The sequence below is a fragment of the Strix uralensis genome, chromosome 2, assembly GCF_047716275.1.
Source record: "Strix uralensis isolate ZFMK-TIS-50842 chromosome 2, bStrUra1, whole genome shotgun sequence".
NCBI lineage: Eukaryota > Metazoa > Chordata > Aves > Strigiformes > Strigidae > Strix > Strix uralensis.
In genome coordinates this window covers 134,895,793-134,915,605 of record NC_133973.1, presented here as the reverse complement: position 1 = coordinate 134,915,605, position 19,813 = coordinate 134,895,793, and the positions used below count along the sequence as shown (strand labels likewise).

The 19,813-nt window shown below is 41.0% G+C and overlaps 1 protein-coding gene across 3 annotated transcripts; it reads left to right on the top strand.

Moving 5' to 3' along the window:
• Positions 1-2,681: 2,681 nt before the first annotated feature.
• Positions 2,682-19,807, top strand: AQP11 (aquaporin 11). Of its 3 annotated transcripts, XR_012627772.1 has the most exons (4): positions 2,684-3,578; positions 8,931-9,047; positions 15,496-16,113; positions 19,723-19,807. XR_012627772.1 is itself a non-coding variant. In XM_074860434.1 (3 exons), exons 1-3 carry the CDS (start codon positions 2,984-2,986, stop codon positions 15,546-15,548), a joined length of 765 nt encoding a protein of 254 aa, XP_074716535.1. In that variant the 5' UTR covers positions 2,684-2,983; the 3' UTR covers positions 15,549-17,341. The 3 variants fall into 3 exon arrangements, 2 of the variants coding, with proteins under 2 accessions (XP_074716537.1, XP_074716535.1); XM_074860434.1 differs by lacking the exon at positions 19,723-19,807 and having other exon boundaries at positions 15,496-17,341; XM_074860436.1 differs by lacking the exons at positions 8,931-9,047; positions 19,723-19,807 and having other exon boundaries at positions 2,682-3,578; positions 15,496-17,341.
• The last annotated feature ends 6 nt before the right edge of the window (positions 19,808-19,813 follow it).

The window sequence follows — 19,813 nt, the reverse complement described above, 5'->3', positions numbered from 1 at the left end:
GCCTATCAGTGGCAAAACACAGAGCTGCTATAGGAGCACACCAAAAGCAATTGTTTGGAATGACACTACCCTCTGGTGGTCAAAAAATACAGTATATGCACACCAGGAAGGTAAAATATTTGGAGCTGGTCACACAGGTAACTACGGTTGGTTTGACCCCTTATTCATGTCATTGGCACCAACTATACTTAAAAATAAACGCAATCGATTCCAATCCACACTTCAGTAATCCACCTTGAGACCATGCTGTTAAATGACACATTCACCTTATTAGTCTGTTTTTAAATGACACATTCATGACTGGTTGTAAGCACAAGTAACCGTCTGAGGCTCAGAAACAGGCTGGCAATAATTTTTATGTTCTCTGGCAACCGGCAAGAATAGGAACAACACACATGGCTGTGCTTAGCTATGTAAGTAAAGGAAGTAACATAATACTAAATTCCCAAATTATTCCCAAATAAAACATAAAGCTATTACTGGCAATTTTCTGCTTTATCTCTTTGGAAAATAAGCTCTTCAGAACTGACGTTCACTTTTAGTGCATACAAGAGAGCTCCAAGACAAACAGACTCCAGTCTCTAGCTGTCACTTTAATACAAGTATTTAATAAAAACTACAAGACTGCTTGTAGGAAAGAAAAATGGAAGATAATTTTTCCAGTGCTGACCACATCCATAATGGTGTACATTGTCACCAGTGGATTCAAAACAGAGTGCATGAAGCTGTGGTCAGAGGAAAATGATAAAACAGAGGAACCTATATATATGTATTAAAAGCCACCTTTCTTATTCTGATTCTTACTTCTAACAGGACATTCCTTAATTTCATCCAAAATCTTAACTACGTAAAGGGTATAACTGCTTGCTTTCTTCCATATTACAGTTACAGAACATCATTGCTGAGAAAAGCAATTGCTTCAATTCAGGGTTTTCATAAAGGTGCTTTGGGGCTTAGGGAATGACTTAACACAGTCATGCCTCCTGCCTTGCCCCACTCATATTTCTTGACATCTAATCTTGTACAAACAATAAAAGCCAAATATTAACCACTCTGCCATTTTCTCCTTTCCTCTCTTTACATTATCACTGTTGAATTGCTGGTTTTTTCCCCTGCTGTTACAAACATCCCCGTTTCTCATAGCCAAATGATCCCCTTGGAAGCTGAGCCTTCTAAACACTCTTTTATCTCCAAACTGATTCAGACCAGATATCTCGATGATCCTACATTTCTGGAAATGAGGAAGAGCTTGTCACATCACTCCCACCTGGAGAAACAATTCTGTGTTTTGCAACTTCAATCTTTATGGTAGGCTGACCTTCAACTAAAAGTAAGGGTTTGCTTTTGTTGCTTGGAAGCAATGTCTTTGTGTATTGCCTCCTTGCAAGAAACACACTGTGCAGACCTTGATCGGGCAAAAGTCCTTCCTGCAAAGTCTGATAAACTGTCATCTTTGATGCCACCTTGTGGCAAAAATACTGGATCCTAGAAATATTCAGCATTTTTTCCTCCTTGCAGGTGCATTTAACTGCAGCACAGTGGTAACCGCTGCCAGCAACGCTTCAGTTTTACAGTTCATAAACCCAGGATTTTGGCACTCCTAAAAATGCGGCACCAGTCAGCGATGGAAGAGGATGAAAAGCAGGAAAAAGCACCACAGAACACATTTATTCCTTCCACGGAGTGAAAACTGGAGCAGTACATCAAAGGACGCATGGCACAACCATTTCCACGCACAGAGCCCACGCATTTATTTCTCGCCCCACCAGAAAAACACTCATAGCAAGAGGTGCAACTTGTTACGAACAGGTTAACTGCAAAACAGCACTGCAGGTAGAAACTGGAGAAAAACTCAGCCCCAACTTAATAGGGCAGGAAGCATTTATGTCAGTTACCTCACACTGGACTCACCCTTCTCGGTTACTAGGCTCAAAAAATTATCCTAAGGGAGGCCATGCTAATTTTTCAGGGCCGTCCCGAGGCTATTTGGGGCCTGCTATAAAAGCCATCCTTCTGCACCATGAGGACGATGCCTATTTTTAGCGTTACTTCCACTAGAGAAGCCCAAGAATCACCACCTGCCTCCTCCTGGCGCTCCGTCAAACGCCTTTCTCCCAGCAAGCGAGTGGGAGGAAAAGACTGAATTAACCCACACACCGGCGAGGTGCCCGACAACGAGGGAAACGGCTCTAAAAGCCTTCAGCCAGGCTGGGGCTGGGGGCAGCGGCCGGCACCACCGCGGTTCTGCCTCACGGCTGGCGGGCAGGGACCGCCCGCCCGCCCCTTCACCTCAGCACCAGGGGTCGCCGCCCGCGCGCGGGAAGCGCCCCGCGCCACCTCGCGCCCCAGCCCGCCGGGCTCGCGCACCCCCCCCGCACCCTTCCCGCGGGGAGCCGGGCGCATGCGCGGTCCCGCAGCCCCTCGCGCGCGCTGCCGGCGGAGGAGGAGGAGGCGTCACCTCGCCTCGCCTCACCCTGCCGAGAGGACGGAGCTTATTCTTGAACTGCTTTCGCCAGCCCGCGGAGAGGTCCCGCTACCGACCCCACCGAGAATTGGCTCGTCTCCTGTTACCCCGTGGGCGGGAGCGGGGGACGGCGCCCTGCCCGCCCCCCCCCCCCCCCCCCGTGGTCTGAGGGGAGCTCTGTCCGCCCCACCGCGGAGAGGCTGAGGGAAAGCAGAGCCCCCTTCTCCCCCCACCCCCCGTGCCTTCCTTCTCCTAACCCCTTCCCGGACGGGGAGAGAGGGATCCCCCTGCCCTCACCCCTCTCACGCCGGGCTTCCCCGCCCTTTGCTCCCCGCAAAGCGAAGGGTGAGTCAGACAACTCGCAGGCTGCAAGCAGGTGGGGACAGAAGCTGGCTCCTACCTCGAAGGGAAAGGGTGGTCATTTTCCCTCCCTTTCCCGCTCTCTTTGTCCCCGTAGGTGGTGAGGCTGGACCAGGGCGAACCCCTCCTTCGAGTCCTTCGGCCTGTGAAACTCCGGCCATGGCTGTCGGTGGGGTCGGGACCTCGCTCCTGCTGATGGCCGGCATCATGGTAACGGTGGGGCTGTGCAGGAGGTTGACCCGCCGCCGGCTGCGCGCCCACCAGCGCCTTTGCACTTTCCTTTTGGAGATGTTCAGCACCTTCCAGATTTGCGCCTGCACTAACGAGCTCTGCCTGCTCGGCAACGTGGAGCCGAAGCCGCATACTGCCCTCACACTCACCTACGGCTTCACCGTCCTGCACGGCTTGACTCTGACCGGCAGCACCTGCAACCCCTGTGGTACCTTGCAGCCGATGTGGGGCGGTGGGATATCGGTCAAGATGGGTGGACTCAAGATCACCGCTCAGTTCGTGGCTGCAGTGCTTGCCCGGGGTTTTATGCACTTTATCTGGAGCCTGGAGATGGCAGAGCCACATTTTGGAGCGCTCTCGCAGGGCTGCAGCAACCCCATGCAGACTACAGAGACGCAGGCGTTCTGCATAGAACTGCTCTTTTCTGTCGTTTTCCAGCTGACCATCCTGCGAGTGGAAAGTGTTAATCCCAAATACAGAGTCCATTTGATTGCTCTTCTCATCACCATGCTCGTGTATGCAGGTTAGTTGGGTTTTTTTCTCTGTTCCTGAAATAAAATTGTAACGGGAGGATTTTATTTATTTTCTGAAAAGTGTTAAGGTGCAAAATTATTTTTCTTAGATTACAAAAAATGCATCAAGGAAAATCTTTGGTCATGCATATGCGAAGTTCATTTGGAGTTTATGTAAAGTTTGCCTGGTTAGAGTCCAGGCAGGTGTGGGATTAAGAACGAAATGAGTTATGAGTTTCAAATTGTGTCAAATCTACAAGTAAATATGGTTAAGAGTTTCATAGAACACTGATAAAATCTTGCAGTGAAGGATTGTTTCATAATCTGACTTTATATAGTGTGAGAGATTTCATACAATGTGCTCTGATTTCTAAGTGGCATTGCAAGAGCACCACTGCATCAGGAAAAAAATGCAGATTGTGCAACGGCAGGCTACAGACCGGTAATACAAAGTTCTGCATTTAAATAATGCATAATTCCTATCAGTGCAGTTTATTTAACAGCGTTAAATCCTTAAATCAGAAGCAGGAATGGTTATTGATAGAATGCATGCAAAAATGATAAAATAATACCTCAGGAAACCAAGTGTTAAAGAAAAATGTTAGGTGCCTGTTGTATCATGGCATTCAGAAGAGTCTCATGTCTCTGTAAAGCCCTGTGTGCCCGTGTCCTTGCCCCTGACTGTCACCTCATGCTTCCCAGAGCCGGGACACTGTCACCTGCGCAGCCTCTCTGGGCTGGCGGGGAGGAAGAGGTGAGGGGAGTAAGCGTGAACTTCTTTCTGCTGACTGTTGATGCTCCCTCTTCTCCACGGTGAAGTGCCAGAGTTAGGTCACTTGTGACTTGAGGGCTGCCCTGCAGGGAGTAGGTTGTACTGGGGAGGAGATTCTGTAGTTTGAGGTACTGGGAGGTGAGAGAGAGATGGTTACGGAGTTCCTTGCTTGTGCTACAGCCCCCACCACGGAGGAAGTCATCCAGGAAATTATCAAATCTGTTTATGAGAGAGGGAGATCGCTCTCTTATCTGCAAATATCTGGAATGTCATTAGCATCTTGTCCAAAAGATTTAACTGTATTATGCTATCTGACATAATGGCATGTAGTACAATAAAGTACAGTCAAATTCTCAGATGTATTAATGAAAAAAACTTTACTCATTATGTTTAGCTGAAATTAACCAACACCTGAAAGATTGAAAGAAGTCCATGGAGAATTTTGAGAATTAACTTAGCAATTTGAACTGCTTTCTAAAATTAATTTTTGAAGGCAGAGGCAAGGTGTCATTGCATTTTAGCACATTAAATGCATTTCTGAATTGCTCAGTAGAAGTGCAGCCACAGATCATCCTCCCTCTTCTACAAGCATACAAAGATGGATTCCTGATTCTTAACATTCTTTTCCTGCTTAGCAAATAGACATGTAAAATAATACGTCTCACGTTGCCTTTGTCTTCGCTAGTTCATACAGAAAATTCATGCTCAGTGTCTTGGCCAGGCTGGCCTTATATCTTCTTCTAGCAGGAGAAGGCTGTGTACCAAGTCCCCTTCCTTGTCGTAAACTTGGACTTGGTACAACTATCCAGTGCAATCGATCTGCACGTACTTCTAGGAAACATCAGACCTACTGCACCTCTCTCACATGCAGTTTGTCTGTATTGTGTGCAGAACACCCTGTGCTACCTGGACATTTTTCTTTCCATTTCTTTTAATCTAGAATCAAGCAGATGTTATTTTTACAGCAGACATTCTGGGGAGCAGATCCTGAACCTAGTTTTACCTCCTACTTAGTGGAAGTTCTAATTCTTTCTTGTTCGCTCTGCTCCAAGCTTCCTAAGGTTTGCACTTTGCTGTACGCTCAGTTTCGAAACGAAAGGTGAGGAGTGCTGTCCTCCCCCTGCAGTAGTCATGAGCCGGGTGTTTACTGTGCACTCCTGAGAAGTGGATTGAAGCCTTTTGAAGCAGAAGGTGGCGTAAAACCCAAGATTCCTATCTCTGAGCTGTTATACAACAAGTGTGGGAGCAGGCTGCTGCTATTAATTTCTTTCTGTGATGATGTCACAGGCTTGTGCTGTAACAGATCTCTTTTTCAGCAGAAGGTAGGTAGGTACATGTAGGACACCTCAGAGGTTCTCAGACCTTTGCTGCCTCCTTCCCTTTGCCCACATCTACACACAAGCCGTTCCCCGGGATATCCTCCATCCTCCTGCCCCCTCCATTTTGAGGGGTGCTGCTCAGGACCCCCTTCCCACAGCCACTCAGCACAGCCTCCTGTCAGTGTGCCAAGTCACCGTAGCAATAGCGAAGGGCCTGGTAGGCAGCCACGACCTTTGTCTGGTCCATGTATACGACCCACAGTTCATCCTGTGGGTCTCGTGGTGTAGCCTTAGCCATGTCTGTTCCACCTCCAGTTTGAGAAACGGTACTTCGTACACGCAGTAGGAAGAGTGACTTCCAAACTGGGTCTTAGAGATACTGGCCTCCAGCAGACTAAGTTCTCGTCTACCAGCTTTGAAGACAGGCAGATGCTTAACTTAGCTGGATCATTCTCAGGAAATCTTCTGCGCCTCTTCGTTAACTGTTTATTAAGGAACTTGAACGCTTCTTTAAGAGGAGAGGATCTTTCTTCCTCACCTAGCACTGAAGGGCTAGGAGACCAGCACAAATTTAGGCAAAGCAATGCTAATTGAGGCAAACTGGTAACATTCTTCCTTTTTCCTACAAAAATATAAAATAGTTGAGAATATTGTATGATCAACGATTTTTCAAATTTTAATTTGGCAGATACAGTGTTCTAGCTAGGAAATCAGAAAAGTGCATTAAATTTACAAAATTCAAGCTAAATGATTCCTTTTTACACCCTGATTTTAAAAAACAAATCAATTGTGCCTTCAGGACCTCTGTTTATCAATAGTTATGAATGAATCAGAGATGTTAGAAAATACATCTCATACACAGTGTATCGTATTTCAAGCAATGAATTATGTTCTACTATGAGTTTGAAAGCTGTATCCTGTGAGAGGAATGATGGCTGTCTAAAGAGGGACTGTAAGAAGGAGTATCTCTTATTCCAGTTTGGTAAAATTTTGAAGGATAGCCATATCCCTATGACTTACACCTGCCTAAATGTATTGATACACATACAGGGCTCAAACTGTTATATTTATACAATGGACTAAGGGAAGTTGTTGGAAAAAATAAATGTTGATAGGTCACTGTTGTGTGTACCCCTTAAAAGGAATTTGCTCCAACTTGCTCTGATTTACTCCAACAAATAACATGAGATTATATAGTATTTTCAAAATTACAAGCTGTTCATTTAGTTTTTCTCCTACTCTTTCATAATTAAAAATATTTGGATATTCTTTTTACATTTAGTCTTACATAGACCAAATTTTTATAGTAGTACATACTGTACACAAAAGCTTCAATACTACGTTCACTCTGTTTCTTCTACTAAATAGAAGGAAAAAAAAATGTGTATTAAGGGAATGATTCAGAAGCTAAGGATGCAGACCATATACATGTAGGTAAAGAGTATTTCTGGGTATTTCCTTTGGGAAAATACTTAATTAGGGGAAGAAGAAAATACATCTTTTGAAAGCTTTTTCATTTAAAGACAATATTACAATGAAGTCAGAATTGTATGAAATTGGTTAGAACTTTCTGAGCCTATCGTATCAAGGTAAAAATGACATACATATTTTTAATTCTGAGTTTCTTCCTAATTTTGGTTTTGCCTTTAGTAATTTAAAAAGTTAAAATTATTTTCTCACACATTGTGTGAAGCACACATTTCTTCAACTGTTTACGTTTTTATGTGTACGACAGCAAAGATGTTACACTTCTTTTGCCATAAAATCATTTATTTTTTCTGGTACACAGACTGAGATGTTTAATAAATATTTTTGAATAATTATAATAGTGGCTCTGGCCTATGGTTGATATTCCAGTAGTTATTAGTAATGAATATTGAAGAAATACAGCACTTAAAACTCTGTCTAATGTTTAATGTTCAGAAACAGCAACTGCAGCTTGAGAGTTAAATTCTATTCTTAAATGTATGTTTGTGGATATAAAAGCAGAAGCAGTGAATTCATAAACAGATTAAAGCAAAGTAAATTATTGTAGATGGCCTTCCTGGCAACAGTGGAAGCTGTTAATGTGTCAGCGTGCATAATAACAGACTGCACAGGAAATCAGAGTTGCTCTTGAGAACAAGTGTAAAACCAGAGTAAACTGAGTAGGTCAACAAAGATTAAAACCTTCCTGAACTGTAATAACGGTAAAAGAAATAATACAGAGAATATAGGAGAAATACAGAGAAGAATGACAAAGGCGTTACTAAAATTTTGGGTAAATGATTGCATGTTCGTAACAGATGAGGATTACAGCAGCATGGTATTTGTACAAAGGGTGAGAAAATCAAGAATAATCTTTTAGCAGCTAAATAGACACAACTATATGATAGTTTATAACAATAGTTTAATAGATAAACAGATGTGAGACAATTAGTAACTAATAGTACAGAAATACAGATAATTTTGCTGAGTAATGCTTTTTCTGCAGGATTGCAATGAGAAGAGCAACATGGGTCAGAATTAAAAACACTTACCTTCAGATTCATCCGCGGGTGCAATTACGGTTTAGTCCCCATGATGCAATATGTTTGGATCTAGTTTTTTAGAGAATGTTTAAGCAACTTCATTTACATCTAAAGTCAGAGGCAAGGAAAGATGCTTGGCTTCTTTAAGCTTCCTTTTTCAAGTGGGGCGAGTGGGGTTTGCTTTTATTTTCTTCAAATAACATATAGAATAACTATGAAGGCTTTTCCCCAGGTTATTACCATATGATAATCTTAGTGTTCTTAAATTGATATGGTAATATTAGTGCCCAAATAAGAAAGTATAGAGGCCAGTTTAGTAAGAGTAGTGCTTGACAGTTTTTACCATTATTTTGCATATGTGTTACACGTGACATGGAGATGTAATGAAGGCTCAGTATTTGTTTACTAATATTTGTGTAATTTCTGGCATGATACAGACTATTAGCAAAGCAGCTTATAGTTTTATCGACAGACACATTCAACATTAGCCAAACCCATCTCTTCAAACAGTACTTGCTAGAAAGAGATAAAGGAAGTTATGGCCTATGCTTTGGATATTTTAAAACGTTTTAGAAAACAGTTAAACATGTATCATCTGGTAAATAACTTCAGAAGAGGTTGCCTGTTCAAACAGTTTCTGCTAATGCATTTTATTGCAGAGTGCATGTTTCTTGTAGTATCGTGTACCTGCATTTCAATATTCATTTAAAATAAACATTAAGAAAGATGGTTTGATTTTATACTGTTTACATTTTATTGCAGGTGGAAATCTCACAGGAGCAGTATTTAACCCAGCACTGGCTTTTTCATTACATGCAAATTGTTTCTATGACAAATTTTTGAGTTACTCGCTAGTATATTGGATAGCACCATCCTTAGGTAAGTTCTTAATACTTTATGTATTTGAGAAAGTGTTATTTAGTACATAGTTCAAAAATCAGGAAATAGGTATTCCTTATTTTATACTCTGCTTGTTTTCTGCTTTAAATAAGATCCAGAAAATAGTCAATTGTAATGTATGCGTAGAAGTTATTCAGAATCATGGTTTTGTTTTGCAAATGTAGGCTGTGTGGTTTAAACTTGTTTAATGCTCTGTGTAGAGCACCTGTAGCATTCTGGTTTGTGAATCGAGCATCTAATACTGAGTTTTAAACACCAGTTTTATTCACAAAATAGTATCTACTGTTTCGATCAGTTTCTTTTAAGAAACAACCATATTAGGTTATGTAATTGTTTAGTTTACATGTCATGTTCAAAGGCTAAGTACTTTTGGGATGCTTTGAGCAAGATAATGTACCTACCAAAAAAACCACAACAGCACAATTCTAAATGGAAAAAGGTTAGTGTTTAGGTTAGGGTTAACTAGTTAGTTATAAACCAACACCTGTTTACTCTGGAGTGTGATCCTTTTGAAGCTGCCTGTTTTTGGGACTTTATGCCTTAATATTAAAATCCAGCCTGTTTGAGCTCTGCTGCATATTCTCACACTGACCAAAGGCCCACTTGTAGAGTCTAGCAGAATATTAAAAAGGAGAAGAGGCTACCTGAAAGTGAACATCAGCCCGATTAAGTTCAAAAAGAGAAACATACTGGCTAGCATGCAGCTCCTGACTTGCTTTATGACAGTATGCAAGAACATGGGGATGATAAAAAACCCAAACCACAAGTATTAGGACAAGTGCTTAAAATATGTTTTCTCAATTATTACTATTATAATCTAAAATCTTTATCTCCATAGTGTGTAAACTTTGCAGTTCCTATTCTAAGTTTTTGCCCCAATCACTGTTGGAAACAATCTGTTCTTAGTTTAAGAATAGGGAATTTTTGTAATGTAAATGATGGTTTTAATTTGGAAGCTATTGATTTTTAACTTCTAGTTGTGTGCAGATGAAAATGCTCCATGTGATACTTCATGCTGTTTATTGTTTACAGTTAGTCCCTACAAATCTTGAGCTTTCTGCTGAGAGGGTATATAAAGAAACAGTCAATTAATCCCGAGTTCTTTCATGTCTGTTAATCCTATTAGAAGGTACAACAGTGGCATGGGAAAGGTGAGCAGTGAAACACACTGAGGAAACATCTCAAAAATCTACAGTTGTAACAAATTACTTCTTTTTCTTTACATCCATGTCTGTGCATGTTCTATTTAGGTCAGTTAGTCAAAAATGGAGACAGAATTTTTAATCAAACTAAAATTCATTTTAGTATAATTTTGTTAAATTAAATGTCCAAACAGGGTGACTGAACAGTAGAATAAAACCCCATGTACTGCTCCAGTTAGTAGCTAATAAAATGTCTTCAGCAAAGCTGGGTCCTAGCAGAACATAGGATATTCCTTAGATTTCATGTTTAGCTTTCTAGTATATTAACTGATTTCATCCTTATATCCACGTTGAGATTGTCTGGGTTGTAAGTACTTGGGCTTGTTGTTAATTTTGACGAGTGATCTGAAGAAACAGGAGGCAGAACATGTTTTAGAAGAAACACCACATTCTACTTATTTAGCAAGATGCATCCTGCAGAACTGCTCTGCAGAAAAAGCCTTCAGGTGATTTTGTATTGAGTAAGAAAATCAACAGGTGTTAACACGGGTGGAACCATGACTTGAGGAATTTAGAATGCAGTTAGGGAGTAATGTTACCTTTCTGTGAAAATTCATAACCAGCAGTTTATTGTTAGTTAGCATCTAGAAAATACATACAGAATGTATTGAATGCTGTCTCTTAATTTATGAGGGAAAGGAACTCCAGACCAAGCAGTTGTAAAGATGTGAAAATCAGGACACATCACTTTTTGTGCTACTGTAGCAAAACACTTCCTTACAGATCTGGGGTTTATGGATCACCTGAAGGGTGAACAGTATTGATTATATAAATATCTCATTGCAAAACAGGGGAGCTTCATGGATACGTATAGACTTTGTCTGATAAACAAGGAGTTGTAAATAAATGTAAGGTGTCTGAGGTGGAAGTATAGAGGAGATAGTTATATTTGGAAACTGAATTGATGAATACAAGAGCGCAGATCTACAAACCTAACAGGAAATTAAATTTTTCTGACACTTTTTGAAAATAAGAAAATAATAGGAATAGAATTTTTTCTTTCAAAATTGAACCAAAGGATGAGGCGTCTAGGAAAATGACCTGTTATGATGGTGATAAAATGATTGTGAAAAGAACCTCTAAGCAGAATCATAAAATTAGATGATGAGGGAAGGGATATTTTAGATTTAGTTGTAAAAATTACTTTCAGAATCCAGGTGTCAGCAGAAATACTGTTTCAGACTTCCTAGAAACTGGCAGACTCATAGTGATATGCTGATTTGATGTCTTCACTTTTCCCAGCATCAGCATCTTAGATGCTTAAATTACTTTATTCTTATTTTGGGGAATTCTTTTAGGAGTCTGTTAGGGTTTTTTGTGATTTGCTGTAATAACTACCATATGCAGAACCATGGACTGGCATACCATGACACTTCAAATTGCCTGTGCAAAGTGCGATATGATCACATTTATGGCCATAGCAAATACCCCTGAGGACAAGGAGACAGACCATTCAATATATAAGATACCCTGGTAAGACACAAGCAAGTTCTTAAGCATCAACTTTAAAACAATTTTCTTAGAAAGGACACTTAGAACAAGAGGAAGATTGATTATCACTCTCAGAAGAGGAGGAGGAAGTGGAAATTTTCTTTCAGGATAAACAAATCTACTAGTGGTTTATGGTCTTTCATGAATATAATCTTGGAACTGTAGTTAAGAACTTGTTTTTCAAAATGGCTTCACTGATGTTTTGGTGAAGGTGATTCTCCAGCAGCATTAAAACAGCTAATTCCTGTAGTAAATATAGAAGTCAGCAAGTGTTTATGGCTTAGCAGAGGCAGGCCTAAATTCTGCACTGTGAATATGGAAACAGTAAGTACCAGTGGAACAAAGATAGTTTCTGTTTTACTGCCAGAGGAATTCATGTTAGTTGTCCAGGCATGATTAAACCATTAGTAATGATGGGGAGCAAGCTAATGCTGCTCTTTCAGTACCAGGGAGATGGCAGCTGTGAATGGAAGAGTTGGTGACAAGATAGTGAGAGCAATAAAATCAGATGCTCTTTCCTGGACAGGTGCCAGCTTAGCACCCTGCTAGCTTTCTAACACTATAAATAGAATCAATGCCCACTTCTTTCGATCAGTTTTACCAGAAAGATTAATAATGTTCCTTAGAAGAAAAAGGTTTTTCACCATCAGGATAGAAAATAAATGCCACAAAAGTTGCTTAGCAGTAGACAGAAACAGAGGAGGTAAGCAAGGAAGAAGGCTATAGGTGAAACTTTCACCTTTCTGCTCAGAGGAGGGTATTCAGAGGTTTCCATCAAGTTTAGTACATGCAGCTTAGCAAAGAAACAAGAATTGCAAGTCCATTTGCAGTGAAGTGATCAGCATCTCAGGGACTTGGTAGCAAAGGAGGGTTTCGACAAACAGCTAGCAGAAGTCTCGTACTCCCAGACCCTGGTCCTCCTAGGGGTTTTCAACTATGCAGACATCACCTGACAGAGCAAAACTCTTATGCAGTGAGTGAATGCCATCCAAGAAGTTCCTAGAAAGCTGTCACTGATCAAGTCTAATTCAAATTCTAAAGGGCCAGTGAGTGGTAATCCTGTACTTGAGCTGCTTACAAACAGAGAAGAACAGGTGGTAAATGTGGCCACTTGTAGTCCTCACGAGAGTTCAGGGTTCAGAGGAAGACTGGGAAGGTAAATAGCAGAGCTGTTCAGCCTTTGGACTTCAAGAGAACAAAATTCTGCTTACTTAGGGAATTGCTAGGTCAGTAGTAATTCCCTTGGACACTGCCAGAAATGGGAGAAGTATCCCATGGAAAGATTTTTCAAAAAAGCTTACTGAGAGCTCAGTAACACATTTTGATGTGCAGGAACATCTGTCGTGTAGTTAGACTGGGAATTTTGACACAGAGCCTTTCCCTGCTGGCTAGATAAGCTTCCCTATGAACAAAGGAGAGCACGTAAGAAGTAGAAACAGAGACAGGCAGCAGAGGAGGAGGATAAAAGCTCTGCACATGTACTTAGGAACAAAATCAGGAATGGCAGAGCTCATCTGGAACTAAGACTAGGGACATACACAAAATCACCAAAAAAGTCCAGAGAAAATGCAGATCCACTGGTGGATGGGGGAGACAACCTAGTGATTGGTGACATGGAAAAGGCTGAGGTACTCTTCCCCCCGACCCTTCCCAGTGTTCCCAAGCAAAACTTTCTCCCAAACCTGTGTAAAACAGTAAGGTTTTGGAAAAGAGGCAATAGTGAGGGAGAAACAGGGTAGGAATGAGAGAGAAACTGGATGAATACAAATCCATTGGCTAATGCAATGGATGAATGCAAATCCATCACCTCAAAATGCAGGTAGAGTTGGCCAGTGTTCTTGTTATCCATCATTTACAGGAAGTTACAGCAGTTGGAGGAGCTTCCCGACACTTGGAAAGGTGCTAATACTATGCCTGCTTTTAAAGAGGAGGAGGAGAAAGGGAAGTGAGGGAACTGTAAATTAGTTGGTCTCACCTCAGGCCCTGGGAATATGGTGGAGTATCTAGTCTTGGAATCCATCTCCAACCATGTGAAAATCACGGAGGTAATCAGGAGCAGTCAGCACAGATTCAGCGAGAGCAATCCACGCTCAGCCAGCTTGACCTTCTGTGATGAAATTAATGTCTATGGGAACGAGCAGGGAGCAGTGGATGTAGATACCTTCACTTTAGTAAGGCTTTTGACTCCATCTCCCACAGCATTCTTGGTCCAAAGAAGTAGGGGTCACACAAAGAGACTGTGAGATGGAATAGAAATTGGCCAAATCACTGACCTCAAAATGTAATAATCAATGGGTTGATGCAGAGTATGCTGGTGTCGGTATTGGAGTTGATATTCCTCAATATGTGTGTTCAACAGCGACCTGAATGTGGGTTTGTTCTCTCTGCAAGTAAGACAAACCACATGATTCAAATAATTGTGGCCAGCAGACTATGGGACATTATTGGCCCCCTCTACTCAATGCTCGTGAGGTGGTATCTGGAACATGTCCTGGAGTCCCTCAGTCCAAGAGCAATGTGGAGAAAACAGAATCCAGTCAGTGGAGGACTACCAAGATAGTGAAGGCCCTGGAGTACTTGATCTGCGAGGGGAGGTTGAGGGAACTGGACTTATTTAGGCTGACAAAAATGAGGTGAAAGGGTGTTTTACGAGCAGTCAGCTGTTATTTGAAGAGTAGTTACAGGGGTGACAAAACTGTTCTCATTGTCAGACAATGTAACAGCAAGGCCACAAGTTGTGGGGTGGGAGGTTCAGATTAAACTCCAGGAAAACCTTTGGGAGAAAGGTGCAGCAACAGTGGGATAAGTTACCTGTAGAAGTGCTACAGTCTGTCCATGGAGGTTTTTGGGGCTCAGCTAGACAAAGCCACACTGACCACGGGCAGTAGTCCTGCACTGAGTGGGAGACTGCACTAGGGAGAATCCCTTCTAATAAGCATTTTTTTGTGATCTAGATTTCATAAAATATAAGCTATGGGTGAGGAACACTATCAACCTCTGCATTTCTGAAGCAGAATATACTGATTTTTTTCCCAGAAGAAAATAAAGTGGTCTTAATAAGCTGTGTTTAGGTGCCCTTTGGACTTGATGATCCTTATGGGTCCCTTCCAACTTGAGATATTCTGTAATTGTCATGAAGAACCTACAACCTCTAACTTTACCATTTATCAGCTTCAGAATAAATCCTAAACTAGAATGATCTTAAAAAAAAAAAAACCAAACCCGCACTATCCTATACCCATTTGCAGCACCTAAAACTGATGTGGTTATCAAAACAGGCACTGCTAGCAAACTCTGCCTTATCCTCTTGGCTGAGGAATGGAGGTTTTAGCTGCTGGTTCAGTCATTTATAGGTCCTGCTACAAAGAAGGGAGGCCTGATGCAGCGACAGGAAAGTGCACGTGTTGGACTTCCCTGGTCAAACTGCTCTGCCTTTGCCTTGGCTCATACAGATCAGAATTAAAACATTAAATATACAAGGAGACAAAAGATTAGTAACTTGTAAGGATCACTTGCATGGTCTGGTGAAGCTTTCTTTGTGAAAAAGATTGTGTTTGCAAAAAGTACTGGCTGCCTCTAGCCCTTTCAAAAGAAAATTTCATTTTTCTGCAATCCCTGCTGGATCACATATTGGACACTCAAATACTTGAACATAATGTTTATTTTCAATACCAGTACTGTGTCCTTCTCAAATACCTTAAAATAAAGGTCCTTTCTGTAATTTCTCTTTTCAGGTACACTACTTGTGGCTTTTATATGGGATGAAATCCTTCCTCGGATATCCTGAGACATCAAATTCTGAAATCTAGCAGTAATACATTAGAAAATACAACATCTGCAGACATGAAGCTTTCAGAAGACTGTTGATATCGACTTCCATGGCACCTTTCAGTTGTATTTTCAGATTTCATGTTTGAAATATTTGACTTAAAATTTTGTATTCAAATACTTATTTTGTAATAGCATATTGGGATTTTGAGAATATCTGCCAACATTTTCAGTTAAGCCATACAAAGGACTGTTAAAACATTGAAACTGTCACTTTAGCCATAAGTGCCATTTGCTGACCTTTATTACAACAGCATGCAAAACTAATTTTAGATAAATACCCAGTCCTTTCAAGGTTTGATTTTTATTGGATTTCTTCCCATAGAAGGCACCTGCAAAAAAGGAGCTGAAGATTTCATTCTTACATTGACCTCATCATATTCCTACTTGCAATATACATACTTCAGAGGAAGAAAGGCTACACTACTCCCTAGAAGAGTCTCCACAGCTCTATTCTAGAGGTACCCTACACCAAAATTAAAAGTCTGTAGGACCAGCATTGTTTTAATAAAACCTGAGTGCAGGTAAGTAACCCCTCGCTTCCTTTCCAGAAGGCTCTGCCCCATCCTGTCCCACTATAGTCTGTTGAATGTTAATTTTGGTTGGAAAGAGCGGTAATAAAGTACCATAAAATTCTGTAGCCACACACATAAAGGGCATTTTAGGCAAAAAAGCCCTGCTACTTTATCTGAGATTACTGCTGCCTCTTCACGTAGTAAAATAGACACAGGGATGAATCCTGTGGAGCTTGATTTGTCCTTGATTTTGTGTAACACTTATCAGTATTTTACTTGAAATAAATTTAAATAAATGTATTTCACAGAATCATCTTGGTTGGAAAAGCCCTTGAAGCTCCTCCAGTCCAACCATGAACCTCACCCTGACTGTTCCCAACTCCACCAGATCCCTCAGCGCTGGGTCAGCCCGACTCTTCAACCCCTCCAGGGATGGGGACTCCCCCCCTGCCCTGGGCAGCCCATTCCAACGCCCAACAACCCCTTCTGCAAAGAAATACTTCCTGAGAGCCAGTCTGACCCTGCCCTGGTGCAACTTGAGGCCATTCCCTCTTGTCCTATCACTTATTACTTGGTTAAAGAGACTCATCCCCAGCTCTCTGCAACCTCCTTTCAGGAAGCTGTAGAGGGCGATGAGGTCTCCCCTCAGCCTCCTCTTCTCCAGACTAACCCCCCCACCAGTTCCCTCAGCTGCTCCTCACAAGACCTGTGCTCCAGACCCTGCACCAGCTTCGTTGCCCTTCTCTGAAATTTGTAATATAGGAGAATAAATAAAAGAGCTAAAACCGCAGGAAAGCTGCATACACAAACTGGTACAAACATGCCCTTTATAGCCTCTGCTGAGGAGAGCACCACTGATAGGTACCATCTTCTGAAGTTCTGTTTCTAGCATAAGGTTTCTTCTGGATGCATCCTAATTTTTATTTATGCCAAAATACATTTTTCAATTTTAAGACTAAATTCAGTTTTTCACTTTACAGTTACTAGGTTTGAAAGGAGAGATGGTTAACAAGTTCTACAAAGATCTCACTAGTATGCCCCCCGACTCATTACCAAAGTCACTTTGCAGACTGTATTCTAAGAGAAAGGAAGGGAATCAGATGGGTTTTTTCCACAGTAAAATGATGAACCAAGTCTTAAACAGCTACTGTTGTCAGCTATCTTTTTTGCAAGAGTTCGGGAAGGAAATATTTTCATGTAATTTCTTACTTGTTGCAATAAAATCTTTTCTCATTTTAATTTTCCAAGGTACTTTCAAGACTATATTGCAAAATGAAATCAGCTGAACATGATTTTTGTAGAAAAGAGTCTTATCCAAGACCCTGTATTCAGTCATTAAAATAAAAAAAGAAGTAGCCTGCTCATATGCTGAAGAGAACTAGAACTGCTGGGTTATCATTCAGCAGCATTTGATACTAGTGTGAGGCCTGCTAAAGCAAACTTCTCCTGGGTGAAACTCTTCACAAGCAAGGACTACACACCACCACGCTGTGAGCCCCACAGGATGGGATCCTTTAGCTGGTTTTACAATTCAACCGCTTACTTATAACTCAGCCACGGAAGGCTGCTAGAACAGAAACCCTCTGAAAAACATGTACTGTTATGCCATGTGCTGCTGCTAAAAAAGATGCTTTGGGAGTCTTCTACCTGTCACCTTCTTGCTTTACTGCTTTGTATCCCTTTTACCTATTTTTACAGTGATCCGTATCTTTGAGATTTTTTTTTTTTTTTCTCCATGGGACTTTGCCTTTACTGGTGTACTCACACCCAGTTTTTCGCCACATTTCTTACAGAAATAAGCCTTACATGATGAACTGATTTGCATGTCTCCTTTGAGCCCATGAGGCTCACAGGGTAAAGGTCTCAAAAATAAACTTCAAAGAGCATAAAAAGAGGTGGCCAGGGAAAAGAGAAAGCAGAGATACAAACCAACAGGCAGCCAAGATTTATTGGCTCAGAGGCCCTACTTCCACCTCATTTCTGACAGCCTGCAAAAGCAAAGTCCATAAAGCAAAAAGGTCAGATCTGACTTCTGTATGTCGACATTGTTTATTTTGGCATAATGTAGTTTAAAAAAAAATGGTACAAATCTGGCTGATTAACAAGTAGTTGCTCTATTTATAGGCATTAGAATATAAAATAAAGATCACTAAAAAATAGACAAGCCTTAAATTGACTAAATTAAGGCAAAACAAAAGCAAAAAACAAGAAGTATTAGAATGGAATTCTAAGTTAGGAACTGAAGAATTTAACTGGTTTTGGTAGTACAAAAATTAATATTTTACATTCCAAGTAATGAAATTGAATTATGTGTGTTCCCAGAACACTTGCACATAGCTTCAATACAAAGTTTTATTAAAAATAAAACTTGTTGATCCACACAAGACACTTCCCAAAGTTATTAAACATAAAACAATTACTAAAAACCAAAGTTTTATTAAAAATAAAACTTGTCAATCCACATAAGACACTGCCTGTGGGGCTCATCCAGGTTTATTTCTGCCTGACCAAAATTAATCTTCCTCCAATGATTTGACTGGAAGCATCATAAGATGTCTGCTCCCGGAGCTCTGCACCAACACAACACAAATTCTCCTTTCTGGAGCTTCCTACTGCTCAGACTGAGCATGAGAGTACTGAGATTTGCTGTGTATAGGCCAGCTGCCCTGGAGGTTAACTGTGCCCATCTCCCAGGATATTTAACCAGTAGTTTGCGGTTTAATATGAAAAACAATAGAAAAACCAGACTCCAACAACTAAGATATACAACAGAAAAAAAAAAAAAATCCAAAGGCTGTTTTAACTATGAACAGTGATTTGGAATTGTATGTGCTTTCTTTCCTAAACTATGATACAGCGTTTCAGTACTCCTTAGCTGTCCCGAAATCTCACCATGCAAAGATTCTCCAAACCCCAGTGCAAAAATTAGAGCATCACTCTGTACCCTCCTTTGTTACTCTCTATCCCTAACAAAAACATGCATACATTTACATAAATATTTATACATATGTACATAAAGGGGCTAGGAAGGACATCCTTGTAGAATGCCTTGTTGCGTATCATGCTAAATTCCTAGTTTATTCAGCAGCGTCAATAGTTCACAACACTATTAAATCATCACTAATTAGACAGGCATTCCTAATGAATATTCAACGAAGAGGGGTTATAATTTTTGCGTACCTTGAAACCAAACCATATCCCAGTGTGCTAAGCAGGGCAGGACCACTCAAAACCATTCCAAGAGTATAGGGCTGGTAAAGAAAACTGTTCATATACACAATTATATATTAAAAAAAAAAAATAAATCACAAGTCAACTTCAAATCAAATGAAAGTGGAAAAAGTTTAGTACTAGACTTTCATTTTAATATTGGGGCAGGGGAACCCAAATGTAATTTGTTGCTGTTGCCTCATGGCAAAACCACGACCACGCAGAGAGATGAAACGGAAAAGCCGCAGCAGGACTAAGCTCTTGGCAATCTAAAGCTGGGTTCCTAAATTTAGGATGTGTCAGACTAATTCTGTCTTACACACACACTCTGCAAATATTCTGCCTTTTTATTCTTAGATCCAGGTAAATGATGAAAATGGCTTCACTGGACTTTTTTTTTTGTTATAGAAGAGAGTGCTAAAAACTCAAGGGATGTCTGCTGAGAGTTGCCAGCCGCTTGCTGAAGTAAAGGACTGAGAACTGCAACACAGACTTGGAT

Coding starts and splice junctions, on each gene's coding strand:
- AQP11 (XM_074860434.1), top strand. CDS start 2,984: ATGGCTGTCGGTGGGGTCGGGACCTCGCTCCTGCTGATGGCCGGCATC. Junction 3,579..8,930: donor CACCATGCTCGTGTATGCAG/GTTAGTTGGGTT, acceptor ATTTTATTGCAG/GTGGAAATCTCACAGGAGCA. Junction 9,048..15,495: donor TTGGATAGCACCATCCTTAG/GTAAGTTCTTAA, acceptor TTCTCTTTTCAG/GTACACTACTTGTGGCTTTT.